The sequence below is a fragment of the Oryzias melastigma genome, linkage group LG3 (genome assembly GCF_002922805.2).
Source record: "Oryzias melastigma strain HK-1 linkage group LG3, ASM292280v2, whole genome shotgun sequence".
In the NCBI taxonomy this organism is placed as follows: domain Eukaryota; kingdom Metazoa; phylum Chordata; class Actinopteri; order Beloniformes; family Adrianichthyidae; genus Oryzias; species Oryzias melastigma.
In genome coordinates, this window is record NC_050514.1 from 18,121,881 (window position 1) to 18,145,815 (window position 23,935).

A 23,935-nucleotide genomic window follows, 5' to 3' on the forward strand; every position below is an offset into this window, starting at 1 on the left:
TAAAAAAAAAAAAAAAATCAGCTAAAGAAAACTGCAGAGTGACCAAAATGTCATCCATGCATGAAGTTGAAGAATGCTGTAATGTTGGATACAGTTATTTAATATCCCTGATTTTAGGAAAATACCTTTTTCCTCCACCCCACACAGGCCATGGCATTTCACGACCATGTCATTTCCATTTAATCGTTAAGACTAGGAATTCCTTTCTGTAATGTATTTTCTATTCATCCTTCCATTTTATCCTTTCCTTGTATCTTAAAATGAAAGAAATAATGAGAAAACAAGGTGCAGGGTGATCCTTTTCCAAAGGCCCTAATAAAAACCACATGACACCCTGGCTTGCACCGCTTAATTACAAAAGGATAAAACCTTTTCTTTTACATCTGGAAAAAACATTGTCCGCATAACATCAGAAGATTTACAGCTCCCAGTTCTGGAGTCCAGCACACAGCAATTAAGCTAAACATGGATGGACAACCAGAGCCATGAAATGCAGGAAGGGATGGCTATTCTGTCTTGACACCAGAGGTCAGACCGCTTCAAAAAGAAATTCTTCACCCAGTCAGCTTGTGAATGGATAGTTCGTCCATTTTATATTTTATTTCAACATTTGCCTCAGTGATAAAGGGACTTTTCATTAAATAAAGAACTTTGTGTTTTTCCGTGCTACATAATCTATCCAAAATTAGATCCATAAAGGAGAGTCTGCACGTTGCCAACAAAATCCAGGTGAGAAAGAGATCATCTCACATTTATCGCTGAATGATAAAATTGGAAGGTTCCAGGCAACAGAAGTGCAAAAGTGTTAAAAAATGTGGTTGAAAGCATAATTAAATTGTCACAATGTGCAGGGCTAGTGCATTAATTAATTTCAACGTTGTAAACAAAGCATGGCTTTAAATCCTCCCCGTAACAAAATAAAAATTGCAATATTGTTGGAAGGCACTAAAAGATCATCTTGGACCTTCAAGTGAAACATTAACGGGGGGGGAGGGAAATCCATATTTGCCTAAAATTATTCAGACCATCCAATTAGCCAAAACAAACAAAAATGGAAGAAAATGAGAGAAAAACAATGTGGTCTGACGGTCTCATCTTAGACAACCTCTGCTCTCCACAATTTTCTCTTTAGCCCGACTTTCTTCCATGTAAGGCTCCACTGAGCACAGACCTCAGAACTGAGTAATCTTAAGGCCTTGACCACTCAGAGACCATTAATCTGGTGGCTAAGCCACTGATGTATTGATGGCGCAGAGCCTTGCTAGCCTCACTTTCTCTTTCTATACAATCACAGGAGCCTTCAGCTGGGCTCATCAAGTCAGCATTTACCTGCCAATGACAACTGTTACCCTCTTAAGTGAGTTTGGCACAGCCTGCAGGAGGAGGGGAACTTCAGGTAAATCTTTAAATTCTGATGTGTCTTAGCATTATCATCCTCAAGTATATGAGCAAGTAGATTTCTGAACTGCATGATTTAGAAAAATGTTCTGGAAAATGCTAGTATAGATATCCAAAAAAAGTTAAAGCGGTTTAAGAATAATCATTGTTGAAAACTTCAAAGACTCGTATATTCTATAAGCTTTTTTTGTATTTGCATTTTGACAACATAATATCAGACTCACTGAAACTGGAACTGCAGCTAATTGCATATAAAGCTGGAGGGCTCTGTAGATAAACTGGACACTGTGGTCCTGATGTTTTCACAGCGGGGCTTTTTGTTTGGTGGGTGAAAAGATAGAACCATAACATACACGCACATCTGATGCATCATTATTTCAAATTAGATGCAGCGAGCATCTGTGTGAAAATGAATTCATGTGTGGTATGTTTCTTCACCACACAATGCTGTTCCTGGGAAAAGAGTGCACCATCTTAAGTTGTAATGACACCTCTTACCTTCACTAAAAGGTATAGGTTTTATTAGATTGGGCTGAATCCCAGGATCACCAAGACATTATGCAGATTAGAAGAAACTCACTGAATTTCTGCCCTAAATTTGTCAAAAAGTCTTCAAATTTTATATATTTTAAATTGTTTAAATTGCCTTTTCTCCTCTTTCAGCCCTGGCATGAAACAGGGACGCCTTAAACATTTGGCCCCAGGACAAACTCTCTGGTTAGTAAGCTGCTCTTTAAACTTTTCCAGTTGTGGTAAACAATCACCAAAAACCAGGAGCTGAGAAAAGATCAGGCCTCCTTCTCCAAACAGCTTTTGGATTTTCCTCCTGTGCTTGAAGTCTCACTTTGTTAGTCCCTAGCAACACCCACAGTAGATCTTTACAATCAACACCACCAGCAGCAACAGCTGTCCCACGGGTCAACGGCTGACCCCTTCCCTGGCCTTCTCGATGGGTGGGAGCTGGAGGAGTTGTGAAATTCTTGCATGCTGCCAAACACTAAGCCCTGAGATCCCTCCCTTACTTGCCTGACAGTTGCTTCCTCCAATCCTCTTGGATTGTGAGACGAATGCCGTCCTCTCCTGCCTGAACTTCTAAGCTTCTTTAGGACAGCATACAACAGTTCAAAAACTTTGCAGATGATTATTTAAACTGTTACAAATCTTTCATTCATCTCACTGGTAACTGACATATGATAAAGTGGAAGCAAATTTCTCAAGCTTCTCCTCTGAAACAAGCTATGAAAGGAACACATTTCACGAGTCCTGTGATATGTTAGGTTGCACAATTGCACTGAGTGTCTGCCTGTCCATCTGTCTGTGTATTCACACGCTTGTGCATGTGAAGAGAGAGAATGGGCAGTCTCCCAGGATGTGCAGCTCACGCTTTATTAGAGCGGTAGTACCAGTAAATCAGAGCTCGGCTCTTCCTGGAACTGCTGCAACTTTTCCCACTGAGCACTATTACTGAACAATCATAGGCTCGCCATGATAATTAGCAGAGTATCTATCTGTCCAACCACCCCACCACCACACACACCAACACCACCCTCTCAACCCCTTCTCCTGTCCATCTCTCATTCTTTTCCTTCTATCTATTCTTCTCTGAGATGGTTTAGTCATGGAAGGCAAAGGCCAGGTCCCACCACGAATTACCTGGCTTCATTTTAGTGTGTTTGGTGTACTGAGTGACAACTTGTTTTTGTTCAGGTCTTCAACTAAAAAAAAACATCTTAAGCAAAAAACGTTAATCGCTTTCAATCTGAAACACAAACAAAGCCAATATGTAGTTCTTTTAAAGCTACACTTAGAGATTTAGTCTTACAAGAAATGAGAGTTAATCCTGCTCTGTTTTATCATTAATGCAGAGAGGTCATTATGGCCAGCACTTCTGCTGAGTAAGATCATCAGTGAAATACCTTAATGTCTTTTCATGTAAGCATTAATCCCTGCATTTACATTACAGCCTCTTTTCCTCTATTATGTTTGAGTGTGATTGTTTTTCCCACTAAATGAGACAGACATTTTCCCATTCTTGGCTCTCACCATTTCTTATGGGTTGCATGTTGAGGTAAAACAAGAGCAGACACTCTTTCCAAAATACACACACGGTGTTTGTTAATGGGCTGAAAATATGTTTTAAAAACTGTGTACTTAAGGATAAGAAACAGACACTGAATGTTAATGATTTTTAAGAAAAGCTACAAAATTCAGTTTTCCCCCCTTTGCTTTTACACTTGTGCATACTCAATAGAGCAGGACCAAGAAAGGGGAATGGATGTCAGGATTGTATTGGTTAAAGATTCCCCATTTGATAGTGACAGCACTTTCTCCCTGTCTTTCTATGGCCAAGCGGCATCTGGAGTGGATTTTGTGCTAGCAGACACCGAGGAACATGATTACATTCAGCTAACTGCACTCTAAACTGATTATGCACGTGCCAAGCTAATGGACTACATTTGCAAGAGGAAAAATAACATTCAATCAATCTCAATTACAGCCGATTGCACCGGCCCCCGAGACAAGGATAGTAGCCAGCTAACCCACCCCACCCCCAAGCTCCTCCCCTTTTCCCCAACCCTTGACTGGAAGCTGAGACTTGTGCTTAAGCCTGATTTGGCCCCACCCATTCTCCAGTCAGGAGCTAGATTACTTTCTCACCTCGGCATTTTAAAACCCACTGCTAGCTGTGTAACTGATGCTATGGAGATATAGTAAACAAAATATAACAAATGACAAATTGTAAAATTGAGTTTAATTCAAGGCTAATTTTATCTTATATAAACCACAGAGTGACAGCGGATAGCGTGCACATCAAACAACCTTTCTGCTTGAGTATTCCAGGAGCAGATGTATGCCAATCACTCTGACATCAAACCCCTTAAAATTAGCATAATTCATGGGAAAAGAAGATGGAAAAAGCTTGTTTTAGAGAACAGGAAAAAAATAGAGGAGCACATAAGGCTCAGAAAAGCAATCACCCTAAATGAGAAAGCAGCACACAGGGGAAGAGCGTGCCAGCACCTGTGTCGAAATCTAATGGTCAATATAACTTGCTGAATTGAGTTGTACTGCAGTCCTTTGAAACATTCCAATACATGGGGTGGTGGGGGTGATATTTTTAGAAATCCCTAATATGGGCCTCATACCACAGACTCTCAAATTATCCCATCCAGTTTAGCCCTTGGTTTAAACCTTCCTTTTTAATTCCAGTAATTACAGGCTCCAATTTATATGGAGCTGTGCACACAAAGGGCCTATTTAATGCAAACCAGTTTGATTTTGGTGATGTGTCCCAAGCATCTCCCACATCTTACAGTCTGTTTATGCTGACTTGATGATTTACTCTCTCCCCAAAAAGGTAAAAAAAATGTTGCTTTTCACATCAGATTTCTTTAGGGAAGACTGGATGAGTGGTGATTTTCCTATTTCTGTTCATGCATAATATACAAAGTTGGGTTTACAGACTTGTGGTGCACTGTGGGTTTATGGCTGTCACTGTCTCCCCCAGAACTCTAAATCTGAAACTGGAGAAAAGCTGTGACATTGTCAGAGGGGTGTCGGTGCAGTCAAGATGCCGCACAAACCATGTACTTGTCATCGCACATATGATTCATAAACTCTTCTAATCATTCTTGTCAACCAGTAAGCATCTTTATTTTTAAATGTAGCCTGAGCTGAGAGTTGAAAAACACCCCAAGTTTCCTGTATTTGAAAATGCAAGTTGATTCTGTTAAAAAAATACTTTTTCATTTAGAAAAAATCAATTGTTTTTTAAAGAAATTTGGGCCTATCTTAAGAGGCTTAAGCCATAAAAATAGTCATGCCTGGATGTGTTGTAAAAATGTAATCCCTTCCAGCTTCAGCAGCAGTGTGACATCAATATAAAAAAGTATAGGAGAAAAACTGAAATTTGTGGGAGCTCCCACTAAGAAGAACATACAGTCATTTTGTAAAAACTTAAATCCTGTCCTGAAGGACGGTTTTTGCCCTCTAAAAGTAAGTGGAAGAGGCAGAGCAACAATGTTTGAGCCTGTTTTGTTCTCATGTGGGAACTTGGAATTTAGGTCAATAATTCAAGCAGCTAGGATCAAGATAAAAAGGACCAAGGACTGAGAAATGTGCAATAATAAAACAACCTAACTTCAGGTGGTTTGTTTTTTTTGTGCATTTTAAACATCTACAAACAACCCAATAAAATTCTGTAGTTGTCCACATTTTAGTGCAAACTACAGACTGATAAGTCCATAATAAAGTGGGTAAAAATATTATTTCATATATTATTTTAATTCAAACATTGAAGAAATCAACCTTGCATGATGGCATTGAATAATTAGAGGATTTAATTTTAAATCCCCATTTTATCAAAGTTCAATGTAATTAAAATGCCTGACTTACAATAGAAAATGTTTCACCTTTTTTTATATCTTACTTCTAAAAGACATCAAAATGAATAACAAACACACTTGCATTAGGGAGCTTTCTGATTAATTTTTAATAGCTAAATACCTGCAACAGGGATGTCAAGAAGTCAAGTGCAACTAAATAAAACAGATTTTTGGTAATGCACATTTTTCAAGTATCTTTTGCCATTACTTGCATGTACTTCACTGTGTCCATGTATGACTATGCCAGCTTGAGTTAAGCGCAGTCTGGCCAAAGCCGCAGACACACAGGATAGGTACCTAAGTGGAATCAGGCCTGTTAGATTTATGGCCATTTGTTCGGAGAGTGTTCATCCACTGGCTATTATGGAATGATTAGAGGAGAAGGTGAAGCTCCAAGTCCAGCAAAAATCAATACGGCTGTCGAGAACAATTCAGCCTTTCCCGCTCGAAGGAGTATTAGCACCAAACCTCTGTCTCCTAACACTTCTTCATTCGTCTCCAAGTGATTCGACCCTACTCTTCCAAACCATCTTCTCTCGTTATGTTCTTCTCATGGCAGTAGTGCTCTACAGCCTCTACATAACTGCTGGTATAGCAACATTTACACACAACAGACATCATTCATGCAAGTCTTTTTCATACCTTTGGAAAAGAGCTGCTGATAGATAGCATTTTAATATTTACCAAGTAACTTAACTGTGAATTATATTTTTTCATAATATGACAATGTTATACCTGTTAAAAAATCTAATGAATTCATTTTCATGTGATTTCTATAAACGTGTATTTTTATAGTATAGCATGTTTTCATCAAACCCATTGACAGAGGGGTTGAGTTGTGGGTGTGTCAGTGTTGGCTGATCACTAACCTTATATAGTTTGAGGCTTGCTTCATGACGAGAATTGACAGTGTGCATCCTCAGCTTTTCCAGGCTGTTGGTGTAGTAGTCGCAAGCATTACACTTTAGATGCACTGGGTTGCCTATGGCCACGCATTTTAGCCGCCATTCATTGCCTTTGCCCCCTTCTTTGATGTGGGCCACAAGCTGGTACTTTTGCACATGCTTGTCTGTTTTGCAGTGCAGTTGGAAGTTGGCCTTTAGTTGAGTGGTGTAATGGCATAACTTGCATTGATGAGAGTCTCCCACCACTGCACGCCACTCCTCCTCAGGCAGGGTGCGCTCAGCTCCCATATGCATGCCAAGCACATCCAGGTTGTCAGTGGTGAAGCGGTTACAAACGGCGCACTGAAAGAGTTTCAATGTCGGGTCTGTGGTTTGTGATAGACTTTCTCCAAGGGTCATCAGTTCCTCAGACACCAACTGTCCACCACCTAGCCGCACATCCATTGGGATTTCCCCACCTACTGCAAGATAGACAGATAGAAAGGAGGAAGAAGTGGAAAATGTTACTTAAATGGCCGTGAACATGCATTTCTTTTCAGTCATAGCTAACTATACAACTATGACAATGTTAATTATCTTATTCCTAAAAAAAACATTCTGTTTTAATTCATTTCAAAGTTGTTTAATCCAGATTGGCCAGTTGTTGTGAATATTGCATCTAAGTCAATTTAAAGTTTGAACTTCAAGGCAGTATTCACTGGGTTTTCTACTAAAACAAACAAACAAAAAGTTTATATCATCTTCCTTGAGCTGATGCACTTTAACACCATGTTTTCCAAGGGAGATATAAAGGGTGTAGCGAACCCATAAGGCATGATCCTAGCAATAAACATCTGATAACTTGCCAAACTTTTGCTTATAAAAATAACTCATTTTGCTTGCTTGTTTCTCGTTCTTACTTAAATTTATTTAATCTCCTACAGCCTAAACTAACATACAGACATGACCTGGACTCAGTGGTGGATCAAGAACATTTTAAATGAGGGGGGCCGAATACTTTGGAATGGTGGCAAATAAAAACAGCAAGGTGGAGGGACAGTACAAATGAAAAAAATATCAAATATAAGTTTTTCAAACAGTTTTATTGTTGTTATTATCCTTAAAACAGCAGTTGTTTTAGTTGAGGTGCTATTGCTACTGCGTATATAAACTTGTGTTGATTTTTTCTTAATCTTTGTCAAAAAAATACTGATATTGATTCAAAAATGCTTGCCCTTCTGTAGCTCTGCCTCTTCCTGGACTACATTTTATATGCACCAATGCCAGCAGCTTCTTTCTCTTTTGAGAAATGGCATATGGTCGGTTCTTGGATCCTGTTTTTTACCAAGGGAAGGACACTTTAGAGAAGTGTCCTGAATCTTTTTTGATATTTTCTAATAGCTCATTGTGCTCTAATATAAACACACGTGCACAAAAGTGCTCACTACTTTTCTTAGTTTTGTTTTGTTGTCCGCCTCTCATTAAATGACAGCTCTTTGTTTTTATTCTGTAGTCTGTTGTGCTCTTATGAAACAATAGAATAGTACTGCTAATATAACACTTGCCAGTGTTGGTTTCAATATTAAATAATTCAAAATCAGATTTACAGATCCAATGTGAATGCGATTGTTACATTGGATCTTTAAATCAGATTTTGAATTATTTAATATTGAAACCAACACTGACAAGTGTTATGTTAGCAGTACTATTCGTTTGTACTACAAGAGCACATTATTGGAAATTTTTATTACATTTGGCAAATTAAACACTCTGCATTCTCTAATTCTCTTTGCCATCATGTCATAATAACCTCTGACTGCACTGGCTAAGTGTTGAGAATGAGCATTATTAGGACGTTCAAATCATATGATTGCAACATTTGTAGTGTATCTCTAGCCAAGCACTGATATAACAGAAGTGCATCTTCTGCTTAAGTTGTTTGGTCAACAGATATGTATGGGGCTATATGTACCACACAGTAAATATAATTTTGAATTGTTTGTTTGTAACAACTTGCAGAGTTCCATTCAGTGTGGCCAACAGTACTTTTTATTGACTCATATGATTGTGTCACTGCTTCGCATGTAATACTCAGCATCAAATATTAGGAGCATGGTAGAAAGAAAAGGGGAGTTTTCCTCAATAATCAGTTCTTGTAAAGTCCCTAACTAGTAACTGTTGAATGAGAACTCTATCTAAAGCATGTGGTTTTAATAATAAACAACATCATCTGAAAGCATACAAGATGAAAATAATACAGCATAGAGCTTACCAAGTGCTGGGGCCAAAGCCGCCATGCTAGGATCTAGATGAAAGCTTCCCATCAGGAACTGGGCCTCGGGTCCAGCTGTGTCTATCTTGAGGCCTGGTGGAAGGCTCATATTCTGTGTTAAATAATACTGGTAAAGCTCAGCTTCAGAAGGGGATGGCATAGCTCCCAAGCCAAGTCGTCCATGCTGCATCTGAGTCACATTCTGCTGGAGGAGCATCATGTTGTGCATGTGCTTCTCACTAGTCATGTGAATGCGCAGGTTCCGTGCCACATTTGTTTCATAGTCACAAACCTCACATCGCCAAGTAGGTTTACTCTTCGGTTTAGTTGGCGAAGGGGCTCCACAAGGTACAGGCATATGGGTGGAGGACTGCGTTGGATGTTGATGAGGAGGGTGATGGCTACTGGCCTGGGTGACTGAGGGGACAGTTACCACCCCTCCTGGGGTATGTCCATAAACTTGCTCTTGTGTAGAGCCAATGGAGCCTCCATTCTGCAGTGTCTGCATGTTGTTTAAGTGTTTATCTGACTGCATGTGAATGCTTAGGTTGCCTTTTGTGGTAGTGGAGTAGTTACACACCTAAGAAACATAGCACAATTCACCTTTAAGTGCAAAGAAATGTTACAGGAAAAATGTGAAACATCTGATTTAAAAATAAAAAAGACAGGAAGCACAGAACTTCAAAATTTTGCCATGTGTCTTGGATACATACCTCACAGCGGAAGGGCTTGTATCCACAGGTGTAGCTTTCTCCACGAGCCAGACGAGGATGGCTCTGACCGCTGCTGCAATACACACAGGAGCCTCCGGAGTCTGGGTGTTTCTCTTTCATGTGTGCCTCCAATGTCTGCTGGTACTTGTAGTGCCAGTTGCATTTTGGACACTTCAGTGTCTTGCATGAGTTACGCGAATGCATCATGGTCATATGACCACCCAAGGAGCGTGATGAACCCAAAACGGTGTCACACTTGGGGCACTCCACACCACTTCCTCCACTCCCACCGGGACCATGGTTCTGTGAACACTCACCCATTCCAGCTGAATCACATGAGCCCCCTGGGAGGGTGAGGGAGTGACCATGAGATGAAGGATGGAGGTGATGATGATGGTGGTGCATATGATGATGATGCAGAAGAGTTCCATTGTCCTCGTCTCCTTCTGCTGGGCAATCATTTGGTTCTGGAGCTGTGGCACTATCTCGATTGGCACTTTCATCAGCAGCAGCATTGGAGGACAGAGGAGAGGATGAAGTGCCAGCAGTGTCATCCTCACTCCTTCTGACAGCATCTGCTGCCATAGCCAAGGGAGCAACTGGTCCCTGGCAGTTAAAGCTCAAAGGGAGATCTGACGTCCTTCCCCCACTCTCCGAAAGCGAACCCTCTTCCTTTACAGAGGATGAAATGGAAGCAGGGGCTTTGCTGTTGAGTGTGGAACTGACTGCAGCGGTGCAGGCAGAAGGCTGGAGAGTGCTACTAGGCATTAATAAAGGAGATTTGGAAATGCTTTGGTTTGAGACAGCTGGTTCCCCCGCCTCAGACCCACCACTGCTACCGTTACCACCACAGGCAGTTGCTGTACTTTCTGCCTCCATGTCATCATCTTCCTCTCCTAATACCAGTTCCTCCTCTTCTTCCGAGCCCACCATCTGGCTGGATAGCTGCACCTTGTTTTCATGTCCCTCAATGTTCTCACCCTCTCTCTGACACACCAACTCTTTCCTCACAGGCTCCTCTGTTTTGCCCCCCTGTTTGGGCAGGGCACTGGAGTCTTTGGCAGGGCCTGGGGATGAGGTAAGAGTGGATGCTTTGGGAATGCTTAGCGCACCAAGAGAAAGGACAGAACCAAGGGGGCCTTGTTGCTGGTGCTGTAGTTGGAGACTGGACTCAGAATCTTTGTTCACAAGGGTCTCACTGCCTCCACTGCTGCCTCCAAGATCCAAATGGACACCACTAAATGTGCCATAAAAGCTCTGTCCAGAGTTCATGGGCAGCAGGGCAGGTGGCAGAGGAGTGCTCTTATTTTTTGGTTCCAAGAAGCTAATGAGGGGCTCTTTGTCCTTCCCAATGCCCTGGATGATGGCAGAAGCATGCTTGTCCCCGAGCAGCCGCCTTTCTTCCTCACACAGTGTCATACGGTGATCATGGACAGCATGAGTAGCAAAGGAACGGGCATAGCCAAAGGACAACTTGCAGAGGAAACACATGAGAATGGGCTTACCCTTGCCATAAAGGGCAAGTCCATCAAATTTGGAGAAATCCACGTTGTTGGGAACATCTTTGGATACACAGGACTTCTTGGCAGACCCATCACTGTTTAGGTATTCATTGTTGCTTTTGTGCCGCACATCGAAGACACGGAAACTGTGCAGGACAGGGCTGAGGCCTGCCATTGTTGAGGTATTGGGAAAACCTTGGTCTGAGTTGCCAAACCACTTTCCAAAAGACGAAGCTATGTGGAAAGTGTTGATGATCTGTGGGTAGACCGAGGAAGAATTCCCAGCAGGTTCCCCCTGTTTTCCGCCACTTGTGAGAGAGTTTGTAGAGAGCAGGCCCGGTACCATGCCTCCACTACTTTGGATCAACTGACTTAGGCTCTCTACAATGTAGGCTGACCCATCAGGCTGATAGACTATCTCTCCAGCCAAGTTTTCCACATCACTGCTCTCTTCTTCCTCGTCCTCTTCTCCTTCCTCACTCCCACTTTCAGGTGGTCCCTGCTGTTGTGCAGTCTGATGTCGAAGAAGAGTGGGCATGACCCCACTGCTTGATGCCATCGACATGCCTGGAAAGGGCTGAAGACTTGGGAAACAGCTGTCAATTTCCATTTCATCCAAGTCCTCAGATTCTTCCTCTTCTGCACAACTCCCTCCGTCCTGCTCCACTGCCTCTAGATCCTCACCCCTGGAACGCAGTTGGCCAATGGCAGCAATATCACGATGCACGTGTGATGGTGTTTGTTTTGGCTGCTGCTGTGACTGAAGTTCTCTCACCCCGTCATGAGGCGCAATGGAGTTTTGAGGTTGAGAAGGATAGGGAGAAGAGAGAGATAGGGCATCCAGGGAAGGGGCCTGGTTGGTACAATTGACCTGTGAGTTTGAGTGATCGTTCCAGGGCTGTGGTGGTTGCTGCTGGGAGGAGCCAAGCCCATCGTCTGCCCCAGATGCCACGGGAGACTCACAGCTGTCCATGCTGATGCCTACATGAGGCGTTCATTGCATCTAGGCCTGCAAAGACACAAATGAAATATTAGTACACATAACATAATCCAAAGAAACACATTAGATTTATAATATGCCACAACATACTTAGAAACAGATACCTACATCTTTGAAATAATTGTGCTTAGTGTGGAAAAATAACATATGTAGAGGGAAGGAGAGACACTTGGAAAACAAAATAAATTAAATATATTGGAAGAAAAAAAATATGAGAAAAAACTTGAATTCTGACATCCTGCTCATTGCCATAGATTAGGTCCTTGAAAACAATCAATACCTAGGACAAGCGTTCATAAGCTGTTCATGGTTCAGCTACCTGTGACCGAGGTGTATTTTTTCTTTACCTTCTAAAGCAACAATTCTGATCTTATAATCTTTGACACCAACAATTGCCAGTGATTACTTTGGAGTCAGAATAACTTTGTAGACTAAATGCATGTTAATTACCTATTGAGAATCCATCTATAGATTGATTGTGAAATTACACAACTGGGTAAATTAATTATGTGTTGTTTACAAAACATCTTGAACTAAAACATTGTTAATAGCTTAAATAGTGAAGGATTTCAAATGTTTGCAATGAGAGCCAGGTAGTGTTTTCTGTTATTACTAGGTTATCACAAAACATATAAGCTGCAGTCAAACTTTCTTGCAGCTGCAGCAGTGTAGAGCATGCATCCAATAACCTCTACATTTAAGCCTGCTTTCAAACACTCCAGTTATCATCCCCCTCTGAAATAATAAATGGGAACTGAGCTTTCGGGAGCTGGCCATGCCCCGAGCATCTGAGAGGCCCAAGACAGGCTGCAATTTAGAGCACAGAAGAGATAAAATGATAGCGCAAGATACTGCTGAGCTAATAATTTTATTAAAGGGATGCAGCCAACATTGATTAAAGAGGGCAGTCGGGCTGAAACCAATAACTCTGGGCTGCCCTTTAACCCACCGGTACTGAATATTACATGAGCAAAGTTTCCCGGCACCAAGCTCACTGCCATGTCCTGGCTGATTAGCACATTCACTGCTTGCACTTGATTTATTTACTTATTTACTTAGGGATGCAAATTTCAGATGTGATCGGAATGGAGTCTACCCCCGCAGCCTAACATGAAATCACAGAGGGAGAGGAGAGATTGATAATGTCTGTCTACCTTTTCATGAATGTCTGATGAAGCCTACATTCAGCACAATATACCTGAAATCTTTCCAGCCTATGACCCAAACATTTTCAGAGTTTAATATAAACAATACCAGCAAGAGGCAAAATAAAGACAAAGCAAGGACTGTGAAAAAAAAATAAAAATTGCACATACATACAGTGTTATGGAAATATACATCTTCTGGTGTGATCTCTGATCAGATTATTTTGTTTAAAGCTACAGAAGTATACATTGACCTGTAAGTTACTTTGCATATAAAAATATATTAAACTGGCCAGCTTATTAACAAAATTGCTTTTTATACAGCTAGACATGATTTAAAGATGGCTGCCATATTGAATGAGGAAAAAACTAGCACTACTGGTCTGTATTTATTATCTGCCCCCATTAATAGAAGGCTATGAGCTCAACAGCCATTTTACACAAATTGAATGAAGGCAGTGAGAGTGAGACCATGAAAAAAAACCTCACATGTCAAACACTATAATTTTCCAGATAAAGATAACTGGATAAACCGTACTAAATTAAAGGAAAAAAAGAGAGAGAGATATTCCAGAAAGGACAGCCTCACAGCAAAACATCTTCACGTCTAAACATGGAGTGTTTCACACTTTGTTCTTGTAATCTGCCTGCCCCTCCTCCAGATTCCACTGCCTGTCTCAACCAGGCCTGGGAACACTGGGCCCACATGTGCAACCAGCAGTTAAAACTGCTAGTTAACAATGACCTCCTCTTTGCTTTGATGAGTGTGAATACACTCAGTATGTTGTACTGTATAAAGGACACGTAGCTTTCTTTTCCCATTACAACTCCAAGATACCATGATCAATTAACAGTAGATGGGATAACACAAAGACTCTTGATCAGAGCTGCAGCTCTTAGCCAGCTTGGTGTGTTCACTGTTTACAGAAAACAGGATTGCCCTTTAAAATCGAGATGGTGTAATTCAATAACCTGCAGCGGTTACTGATGAGCAATGGGATTGTCTGGAGTCGGAAAGTCGCAGATGGGCCAACTGATATAACGCTGTTTGTCTCTTGGAGGCCTGCCTGGCTCAGTGACACCTGTTTAAAGCAGGAAAAGCTTTAATCTCTGAGAGGCACTAAACAAGTACACGAGACAGACAAAGAGACGCGGCTGAAAAAGGGAAGCGGAGGAAGCTGGGGTCTTTAAGTGCTGACTGGTCTAATAACCACAAATCCAAAGGATGGAGAAACCTGCTAAAGGTTACTATTACCAAGTATCATAAAGTAGTCATATACTGCAGAAAAGAAAAACTTCTTTTTTAAACACATTTTTTGTGCCATGGCCATAGTCTTGTGTTGCTCAGAAATTCACAGTGTGAGCCAACTGAGTTGACAATAAGCTGGTTGTGTGCAGCCAAAACAAGCCATAGCTGACAATATGAGATAATCAGAAGGAAGAAAGGGCTGGATTCCAGAGCTGATCTAAGGAAAAGGGGGCTGATGCACAGATCTTGACTTTTACTTTAGTTAATTCAGTTATGTTGGTACTTACTTCCCTCCCCCCTCAAAAAAAAGGTAAATGAAAGAAAGAAAGAAAGAAAGAAAGAAAGGGGGAAACAAAAAAAATGGAAAAAGAAAGCAAGTTTCATTCAAACCAATCTCTGGTGTAAGAAAGCTTTAACCTTGAGAAAAGCCCTGGTTATAATAAATGGTGCCAGAGCTGGTCTGGATATCATTTAGTGAGGATGCAAAATGAGATAAGTTTTGTGTTATGGGTCTTTTTCATTTGGAGGGATTTAGCAGTCAACCAAGGGAGGAATTAAAGGCTAAGGAACCATCTGATTATAAGCATGCCTGATCACCTGCTTTGAAGCCTTGGCCTTGCCTCAGGAAGACCCTGTTCTCCAGGCCGTCCTTAGGGAATAAGCTCTTACTCAAATTGTTAAAGGAATAGACGGGACACAGCCTTGACCAGAACCTATCAACCAACAGTGAATCAGGTCCTCTTTAAAATAAAAACATAGTTTCCTAATATAGACTGAAGAATACTGACAATACAGCAGAACTGATTTTCAATTGTTCCACTGTGATTTTGCTTCTCTGTATCTGGTCTCTGAGCTAACACAGAACCTGGCCAGCCACCGCAGGGTAAGGGGCGCTTATTGGAAAATCAATGGCGTGAACGCTAAGCAAGTTACAGGAAGATGTGGGAAGGAAGGGTTCTTATTGATAAAGCAGGAGAAGGCTTTTGATGTTGCACTGGGGACATGCTCATTGACAAGTGAACCATTGTAGTCCTAAGGCAGAGAAAAGCACAGGTATACCACCCCTGTTCTAGCTGATCCCAACAAATGAGTGAATGCTTTTCTGCCTTTAGTGCATTTTAGTAGAAAATTGGAATAAAGTTTTGAAGTTATTCTTATGGAATAGAGCGAAAATTCATAATTCTGACATTCTCCCTAGGTCCTTTGTTTTGCTGGCCTTGATTGTCTATTTATTTTACTTATTTTATACTAACACACACTTTCTAAGAAAAATACCTAATAATGATCGAAGATCAAATATAAATAGTAGAATGTTAACATTAAAGTTAATAGAAAAAGGTTTCCTTAAGTAAAAAAGGTAATTCCTGTAATGTAAACACTGTACCTGTGTGTGCGCCTCAACTAATATATAAATATATATTATCTTTAGCATTGTTAAAGTTTACAATTAGCATTTTTTTCTTAATTTTCTGTATACAGTTAGTCTACTATATTCCTGATGCAGACATAAGGATGCTCCAACTGCAGGAGGCAAAAAGTCATCTCAGGTCGATGGCACTCAGCCTGTAAACAGGGCTTCCCGTAAAATCAATGATCTTCAGTGGGAGCTATCAGTCTGTGGAACAGAAATAGTCGTGGCTGTGTTGAGTCTGAGGCAGGGAGGAACAGTTCTGTGTGTTTACAGGAGCCTGCGCGAGTACAGGAGGCTGGTCGCTGGTATGTCTGGGAGTATTTTTTTTTCTTTCAATATAGCAGAAGTGAAGCATGTAACGTTGGTCATGTGTGTGACTAGCTTCTGAAAAAACAAGAGAACAGCCTCCAAGTTTCATTAGTTTTTCTCAAAAATAAAAACAAGACGCAAAGCAGAAGAAATAATTCCGGATAAAAATTAACACCAGAAGCAACATAATGATTTAATTCCACAGCTCTCTATTTAAATTTCTACTAAAACTAGCCAGAAAGGCAAATTAGATTTAAAAAAAAAATAATAATCAAAAATAAAAACCTTGAAACAGATTTACCTTGTAACATCATTACACCGTGTCAATCCATTCTTTTCTTGTGAAAGCAAATAAAAGCTACATAAAGAAGTACTGAAATCACACTGCAGAAATACTTTTTTTTATTTTATTTTTTTTAACGCAGATTCAATTTTGATAAAATGATCAAGAATGAAAAGGATCTAACTTCCTAAACCCTACAGTAAGCTCTGACGATGCTCTTAAGTATTTCTCCCAGATTTGGAGTGCAAGATAGAAACAGTGTGCTGGTGTAATTAAAAGCAATTAATTAGCCGAGGGTTAATTATTGGGCGATGGTGAAAGACATGGTGGGGTGGCAAAGCAGAGGGAAGCAGCGAACACAGTAGGAAGCTCCCAGTCTTCCACCAATTAACAAACAGCATGGGGCAGACTATGGCGTGCGTACATACAAATGTGTGAAACTTCATAGAATTTTGTTCAAAACTGAACACAGAGAAAATATCAAAGAAGGCAGCCAGCAAAAATGCACATTATTAGTATAAGAATTAGTAGGAAACACTATAATATATATCATTTATTTTTACTGCACCCCTGCATTCAGGCCCAAGCTATATAAGCGTACAATTTCTCCATGGAAATAAAGTATTGATATGTTGTCAAAGATATACTGGACACAGACTGCTTTAAGACAGCTGTGCGTAATGCCCAGATATACTTTCACAGACACAGAGGAGATGTTGTATACAAATTGGGATAGAGCGGAAGGGATGTTCAGACATAGCTATGTTAGACACACATCCTCCATTTCTGCTCAATTTTAGCAAACAGACATGGGTGTTGTATGATTTGCAACGGTCTGATAGTGTCTTACAACTTTTAGCGTGCAGTGCCGACTTTCTCACAGAGTGGAATACAGAGACACTGAGAGGAAGGTTGATAGTTTGTACTTTCATTTGTCAAGGACAAATTGAGCTTTTCAAAAAAAAAAAAAAAACTTTTTCTGTTTTTCTACAAAAGGTGTCCACAATCTGTTTGCAGATTATAGTAAAAAGTAGCTGAAAAATTACGTAATTTGGGAAATGCGAGAGCAGGATGGGCCAAAGTGCTAATTGAAGGCTTTAATATTCACTGATTGTAAAATGTGATCCTGCTTAGATCTGTGGGAACTAGATTTAGTCCTAGGAGAGGAGATGGAAGTGAAACCTGCAAACCATGAGTTTCTGTGTGCACCCAGTCCATTTCATCTGATCTTCTGTCTTTGCATGTTTGTGTAAAACGTATGAATACTTCACCCTAAAGACACGTCTGTTATTATAAAACTATTCTTAATGACCAAAAAAATGAATGTTTGTGTCAAACTAGACAAAAATAGGTCAAAATCAAATGATGGCACTCATGCCGGCGCACACACCTTTTTGCTGCGTCTGAGCTTAGGCGAGAAACCACAATGAAAGTTGTTAAAATGATCAATACAACTGAAATATTAAACCTTTAAAAGCCACACTATTGATTGGGAGCCCAATGATAAAACTGTTTTTCAACCCAATTGTGAAACTTTACATAAACATGTTAGAGACACCATCAAGAGCTCCTCCATCGTAGAGCTTAGTATAAACACACACACACAATTTTGCCCTGCTACCCAAAACCTGAGGGACTGGAGTCGACAGAGACGTTCTTACCACTGCTACTAGATCCATTATGGATTAGCATGTGGAGCCCCCAGTTGACCAAAAGGAGAGAAGAGGATTCCCTGACGCCGTAGGATCTGTTTTAAGGCATCCTGAGCCAGCAGTGCATCGAACAGAAAAACACTACAACCAAAAGTCATACCTTGACAGACAGATTAGAGACATGAATGACACCTCTATATTGCTGAGCCTCACTGTGTAATCTGGAAAACAAATACCTAAGTAATGACCCAGTCATGCACCTGGTAAAACACATGCTTCACAAGCACATAGAATTAGACAAACAATCATAGCTGAAGTTTCTTAAAGAGACAGACTCAAAACGCATTTAAAAATTGAAAGATGATAAGTTGTATCAAATGTGCATTATAGCTGAACAATAGTTAAAAAAAAAAAAAAAATCACCAGTTAAGATCAGACAAAATTAAGGGAAGTGAGTCCTGTCACACAGAGACTCAGAAAGTCAGGGGCAGTGTTTCGGTTAAGTGTCTAAACCTGAGTAGAGCGATAAGATCCCCTTTAAAAGGCATGTGAAAGCCAAATGACCAGGAAACTTGAGTAATGTGGGTGAAAGCTGCCCAGGGTTAGAGTCTCTCGGAGGGAAGTCATGCAGTGTTATGTGTGGAAAATGGTAAGTCACTATCTCTTTTACGCACCTCATCCTGAGAACCAGTGCTGCCCCATCCATGAAGGCTTATGTGGACATATACCATATCATGTGTGTCAGCATATGTCCAGACACACATAAACTCCCTCCTTCCACACACACACATACACACAAATAAAGCCGGGATTAAAGAGTGTCCCAGTGAAACCATTCCGTGGAAATAATTTCTTTTGCGGAAGAAAAGCATAAAAGCCAACAGTGACCTGGTCTTTAATTCTAGAGCGGGATATCCTGGATAAATAATTAGAGAGTTGCTTTGAAGGTTCGCACAGCTGAACTATTCACTTCCCACCTCACATTTGCAAAAGTTATTAATGAAAAGAAGGGGGGAAAAAATGGATAACTAAATCTGGCACAGCAAAACTGTTTTTATGAGGTCTGTTTTAAATTCCCTTAAAAGGCTGAAGCCCTTACCCTGGGAAAGAACTGCACCTATTTCAAATGGTGAACTGGAAGCTTAAAAACAACTTTGTTTCACATCTTACCAATCCCTTAAGAGTGCTAGGGGAAAATGAATAAACATGGAGTTTCAAAAGACTACAAAAAAAAAAAAAATACAAATACAAATCACAAGTCACAGACCATCTTAAAAAAACTGGAAACATTAAGATTTTTTTTCAAAAAGCAAAACTATAAAACATCTAACTTTAATGTTTAATGGAGCTCACTAAATTAGTATGTGAAGCTATTTTTGTGGCACGTACCTCATTCAACTATAGTGGATGCTCACAGCAAGTCACTACTTGTGCCAGCTTTGTCAGTCAGCTGTAAGACTAATCTGAATCTCTGAAAGCAGGAAGGAATTCCCAACAAAGGAAAATGCACCCATCAAGGTGTTTCTTGGATCAGACTGGGACTTTAAAAAAAAAAGGAATTTTAAGAAAAGACAATCCTACTGATTGTTGCATCACATGTGGGTCTGTTGCCTTATCTTTACATCAGGTCAAATAAGGTCTTGATACAAAAGTCATCATAAAAGTAAACCTCAACCGCAGATTCCAAAATGAATATTAGAGGATGATGTGCATTGATTCAAGGAAAGCTGTTGTGAAAACTCTTACCAAAGGAAAATTATTTAAAATAGAAAAATAATATGTTAACAGAATACCAATGAGGTGTGATGGATAAAAGGCTGAAAGAAACCCCAGAACTTGACTTTTGACTTAGCAAAAACATTAAACAGAATTGCTGGAGCAACATTTAAGAGAGCTCGAACCAACCCCTCAGTTCTTACAGACCCTAGTGTGAAGAGAAGCACTACTGTTTGGCAGGAAATAAACAGGGGAAATGTGACAAAAAGAAAACATTCTCCTCTGCATTACTCATAATAGCTGTTCATGTGCACACAATCCGAGCCAGAGACTTCAAGGGAGACCTGACAGTGAAGAAAAGCTGCTGTCATCAGATTACAAAACACAGAGAGAGTAACCTATTTCTCACATGCAGTTGCATAAAGTTAAGCAATTTCTTTGCAGATCAAGTGTGCCCCTAAAGTCTTACAGTGAGAAGGCCTGTGGTTGCTTGTCCACACAGAAGGTCTCCACAGAGGAGCAAAAAACATCTACAACTGAGTTAGTGAAGTAAAATAAAAAACTAATTTAAAGACCCACTCCAATAAAAACTGTATTTTTAACATGTTTTTAACATGTTCTTGTATTTTTTTTCTTGTAATTAGGCTTAAAATTCCAATTATGAGTGTTTCATTACTCAAATCATTATGATTTAGTGAATCAAATGCCATTGGAAAAGCTTGTGGGTGTGACTTACAAGTTACTACAACAAGCTGCAAGCTCCATGCTCTGATTCATTCTGATGCTTCCACTTGTAGACAGTAAGATCCTCGTCGGTTTTTCTCATCTGAGCACAAAACTGTACAGCTGGGAGACTCCAATGTTGTTTCTGTTGCATTGGTAATGTTAGGTTGGGGATGTCAGGGGCTTTAAGCTGGCAGGACAGCACGTAAACAGGTGAATGATGGAAAGGGGACGGAGTTACTCTGCACTAACTAAGAAATTAATTTCTGATTAACTACTGCCGTTCTGCAGAAACTGTCCTTTTTTTGCATTATGGATTAAAACAGTATAACGTAATTAAGAAAACAATGGGAATGTTTTTACAAGAGATCAAAAGATTATCAGAGTGGGACTTTAAACCTTTAAGCAGCACACTTTTGTAAGTTGAGGAAAAAGCGTGAAACTGAGAAATTAGAGGCGGAAACAGACAAAAAAATAAAAAAGGACTTCAACAGTGTTGAGAGAATAGGATAGTGTTATTGCTTTTCTTTCTCCTACACTCTTGTTGGAGTTATTTTTGAAAAATACCATGCCTTCTGTCCTTCACTCATATACCAAACACGCACACACACTACAACCCTTGTTCATCTGGGTTAATGAAATGACCACATGCCTCCTCTCATGCCAAGTTGCTTACATGCTGTAGCACCTGGTAGATATAAATCAGTCCTACCGAGCTGTATTTGGGAAGTGAGGCATTAAGCATGACACAGGCCATCGAAGTTCACATCGCTCTGACCGCAACATCTAGTTGAATTGCAGCAGAACAGACCAGAGACCAACGAGTAGGTCTACCACCAGCCTCTTATCTCAGGCCTCCCTGCTCTGCATGACATATCTGCCACATCTGGGCCCCAGCTGGACAGCCTGTTGAGCACAACGCAGTACAAGTATGGCTTGATGTTGAAGCACTGGAGCACCCTTGCTCTTCTTGGTTCAATTACATTTTTAAGGGATCAAAAGCTTCAAAAACAGCCACAACTTAAATTAGTGTTGTTTACTGCCACTTATCTTTGGGCTTTGTTATCAGGGAACTGTAAGGGGCTTGTGGGTATTATTACAGTTTCTAAGTGGCACAGGTTCTATTTCAGAGCAAGAAGATAAAAGCAGCTGAGTGACTGTGCGTTATGCCAATGCAGTTGGTGTGTGAGTGTGTGTAAGAGGAATTTCAGTCAGTGGATGTGACTATGAGGGTCAACCGCTGCAATAATACCCAGACATTCCTCAGAGGACAGGCACACATATAGACTGAACAGGCATTTTTATATTTACATCAGCTGGAACCACTGCATGTAGAAGCTCATGAACCTGGGAGCTCCACTTTTTCAGCTTTCCACTCAGTTTCATACTCTATGAGCAAACATGTCACACGATCTGTCTTGGATAACTCTTTACGCAATAACAGGAAAGAGAATATGTCTAAAAGAACACAAACTGTTGTATGAAATAAAGAAATGATAGAAAAACCAGGCCGAGTGGCAAGACGGTACTCAGTTCTACTGTGTTATTAGACTGGTAGTACCATGTACTCGGCAATTACTTAGACTGCTGAGCAACTAGCTGGACAATCAGGGGCTTAAACCAATAACATATGCTTCTCATGATGATAAAGGCAATAATGACAGAGAGCGGCAACACTCTACATTCATATTCCACCTAAGGGAGCCAGCTCATGTAACAAAAACACAGAATACTGGCCTGACACAAAGGCCAGTAACTGTAGGAAAACTGTATCCTACAATCTGCTGCGCTTTTATTGACGGAACAAACTTTATTTGCAAATGTGCAAATGTGAAGAACCTACAATGGTACTGTGCAATCATGCACACACATGCATCTGCTAACTCTAGCATTGCATCAGTGTTTAGGAGTTCATGGAGAGGTCAGAGGAGGTGGTGCCCACAAATATGCCACCGTAAAACAAATTAGACGAAGAAAAAAAAGTGAATTACATAGCACAAGAAGACACAGTAGCTGCAGAGTCAGTTATGTCTACATGTGGAGAACGGCACATTTTTCACTAACATTATTAATGAATTTATGATCTTCTTGAATTTAGCCTTAGTCCCCTAGTTTCCTTTAATGTGCTGCAAATATAAATCCATACACATAACTCCAAACTAAAACTTAAGCAGCTGCATATAAGAGTTATAATAAAAATGTGCTGTACTTAGTTCAGATTGTAAATAGGCTCAGATAGCCTGAGCTCTGACTATGCAGCTCACATATGGCGGATACAACTAAGAACAGTCAAAAGGCAGAGAGGACATTTGTATGTGCACAGCATCAAGGTCCCTGAAGTTTAAAAAAAAACACACACACACAAATTAATGCTTGTACAAAATATAACCTTATTCACATTTAAGTTCACCTAATTTTACATACACATGGTGAAAAAAAGCATGTCAGAGGGGAGGTGAGAATTAGAGAAGGGCCAACTGGCTCACTGTGAAAGTTCAAGTTGAGTGCTGCAACAAATTACAAGCTGACAGCTTTAACTGTCCCTGGAATGTGTTTCTTACAAAGCATGTGCATGTTGGAGTTTGCTAAGGCAAGTGCCTGTGACAGCTGTTCACGATGAGGTATTTACATGTCACAATTATATTTTCCATTCACACAAACACACACTCGCATACACATGAATGAAAACATAATTTCAACAAAACTGACCATTTTCTGCATCTATCAACAATGTCCCACATGACGGAATCGTCTGTCAAACACCAAAGAACACCCCCCCCCCCTCTCCCTTTTGCTGTCTTTTTAGCAGTGAAGACAGAGAGTGATATAGGGCGTGTAAAATGAGAAGGTGACTAATTGGTTCATAACCTCTAATTGGGGAAGAGTAATTGGAGTGGGCTCATAGGTGCCAGGTGCACCTTTGTCAGGCGGGACAGCAGTTTGCCCTTTTGCCTGGCTGCAAGAGGGCGTGTTTGTCATGGATGCCAGAAACTGCACATAAACTGAATGTGGGGGCCACGGAAAACTCAACAGGAAAGTTCCCCTAAGAGTATTGTTTAGGTGTGATGTGTGCTAATTAGCTTCCTAAAACCAAACGCAAAGACCATGAACTGAAATGTAAACACTACACAAACCGCACTGAATGCACACAGGTGAACTCAAAAACACACCCACCTAGAATCTACATTTGTCTTTTTGGGAGAGCTTTAAAGAAACGACTAAAAACAAAGACAGTTTTATAACCTTAACTACTAATGCAATTTTGAAAGTCGAATGTTGATCGTTTGAAATAT

General features: G+C 40.4%; 1 protein-coding gene across 4 annotated transcripts in view; it reads right to left on the reverse strand.

The window, feature by feature from the left end:
* The window catches only part of zfhx3 (zinc finger homeobox 3), a 172,816-nt gene that overhangs the window by 67,433 nt on the left and 81,448 nt on the right, over positions 1–23,935 (reverse strand). For 3 of the 4 annotated variants that reach the window (XM_024294816.2, XM_036210299.1, XM_024294815.2), the window contains 3 exons: positions 9,653–12,163; positions 8,940–9,519; positions 6,653–7,149 (listed from right to left, as the gene is read on the reverse strand). In XM_024294816.2, coding sequence (XP_024150584.1) covers positions 6,653–7,149; positions 8,940–9,519; positions 9,653–12,127 — 3,552 coding nt within the window. In that variant the 5' untranslated portion in view covers positions 12,128–12,163. Of the gene's footprint in view, positions 1–6,652; positions 7,150–8,939; positions 9,520–9,652; positions 14,877–23,935 lie in introns of those variants that run through there. The other variant, XM_036210292.1, reaches the window with a different exon arrangement.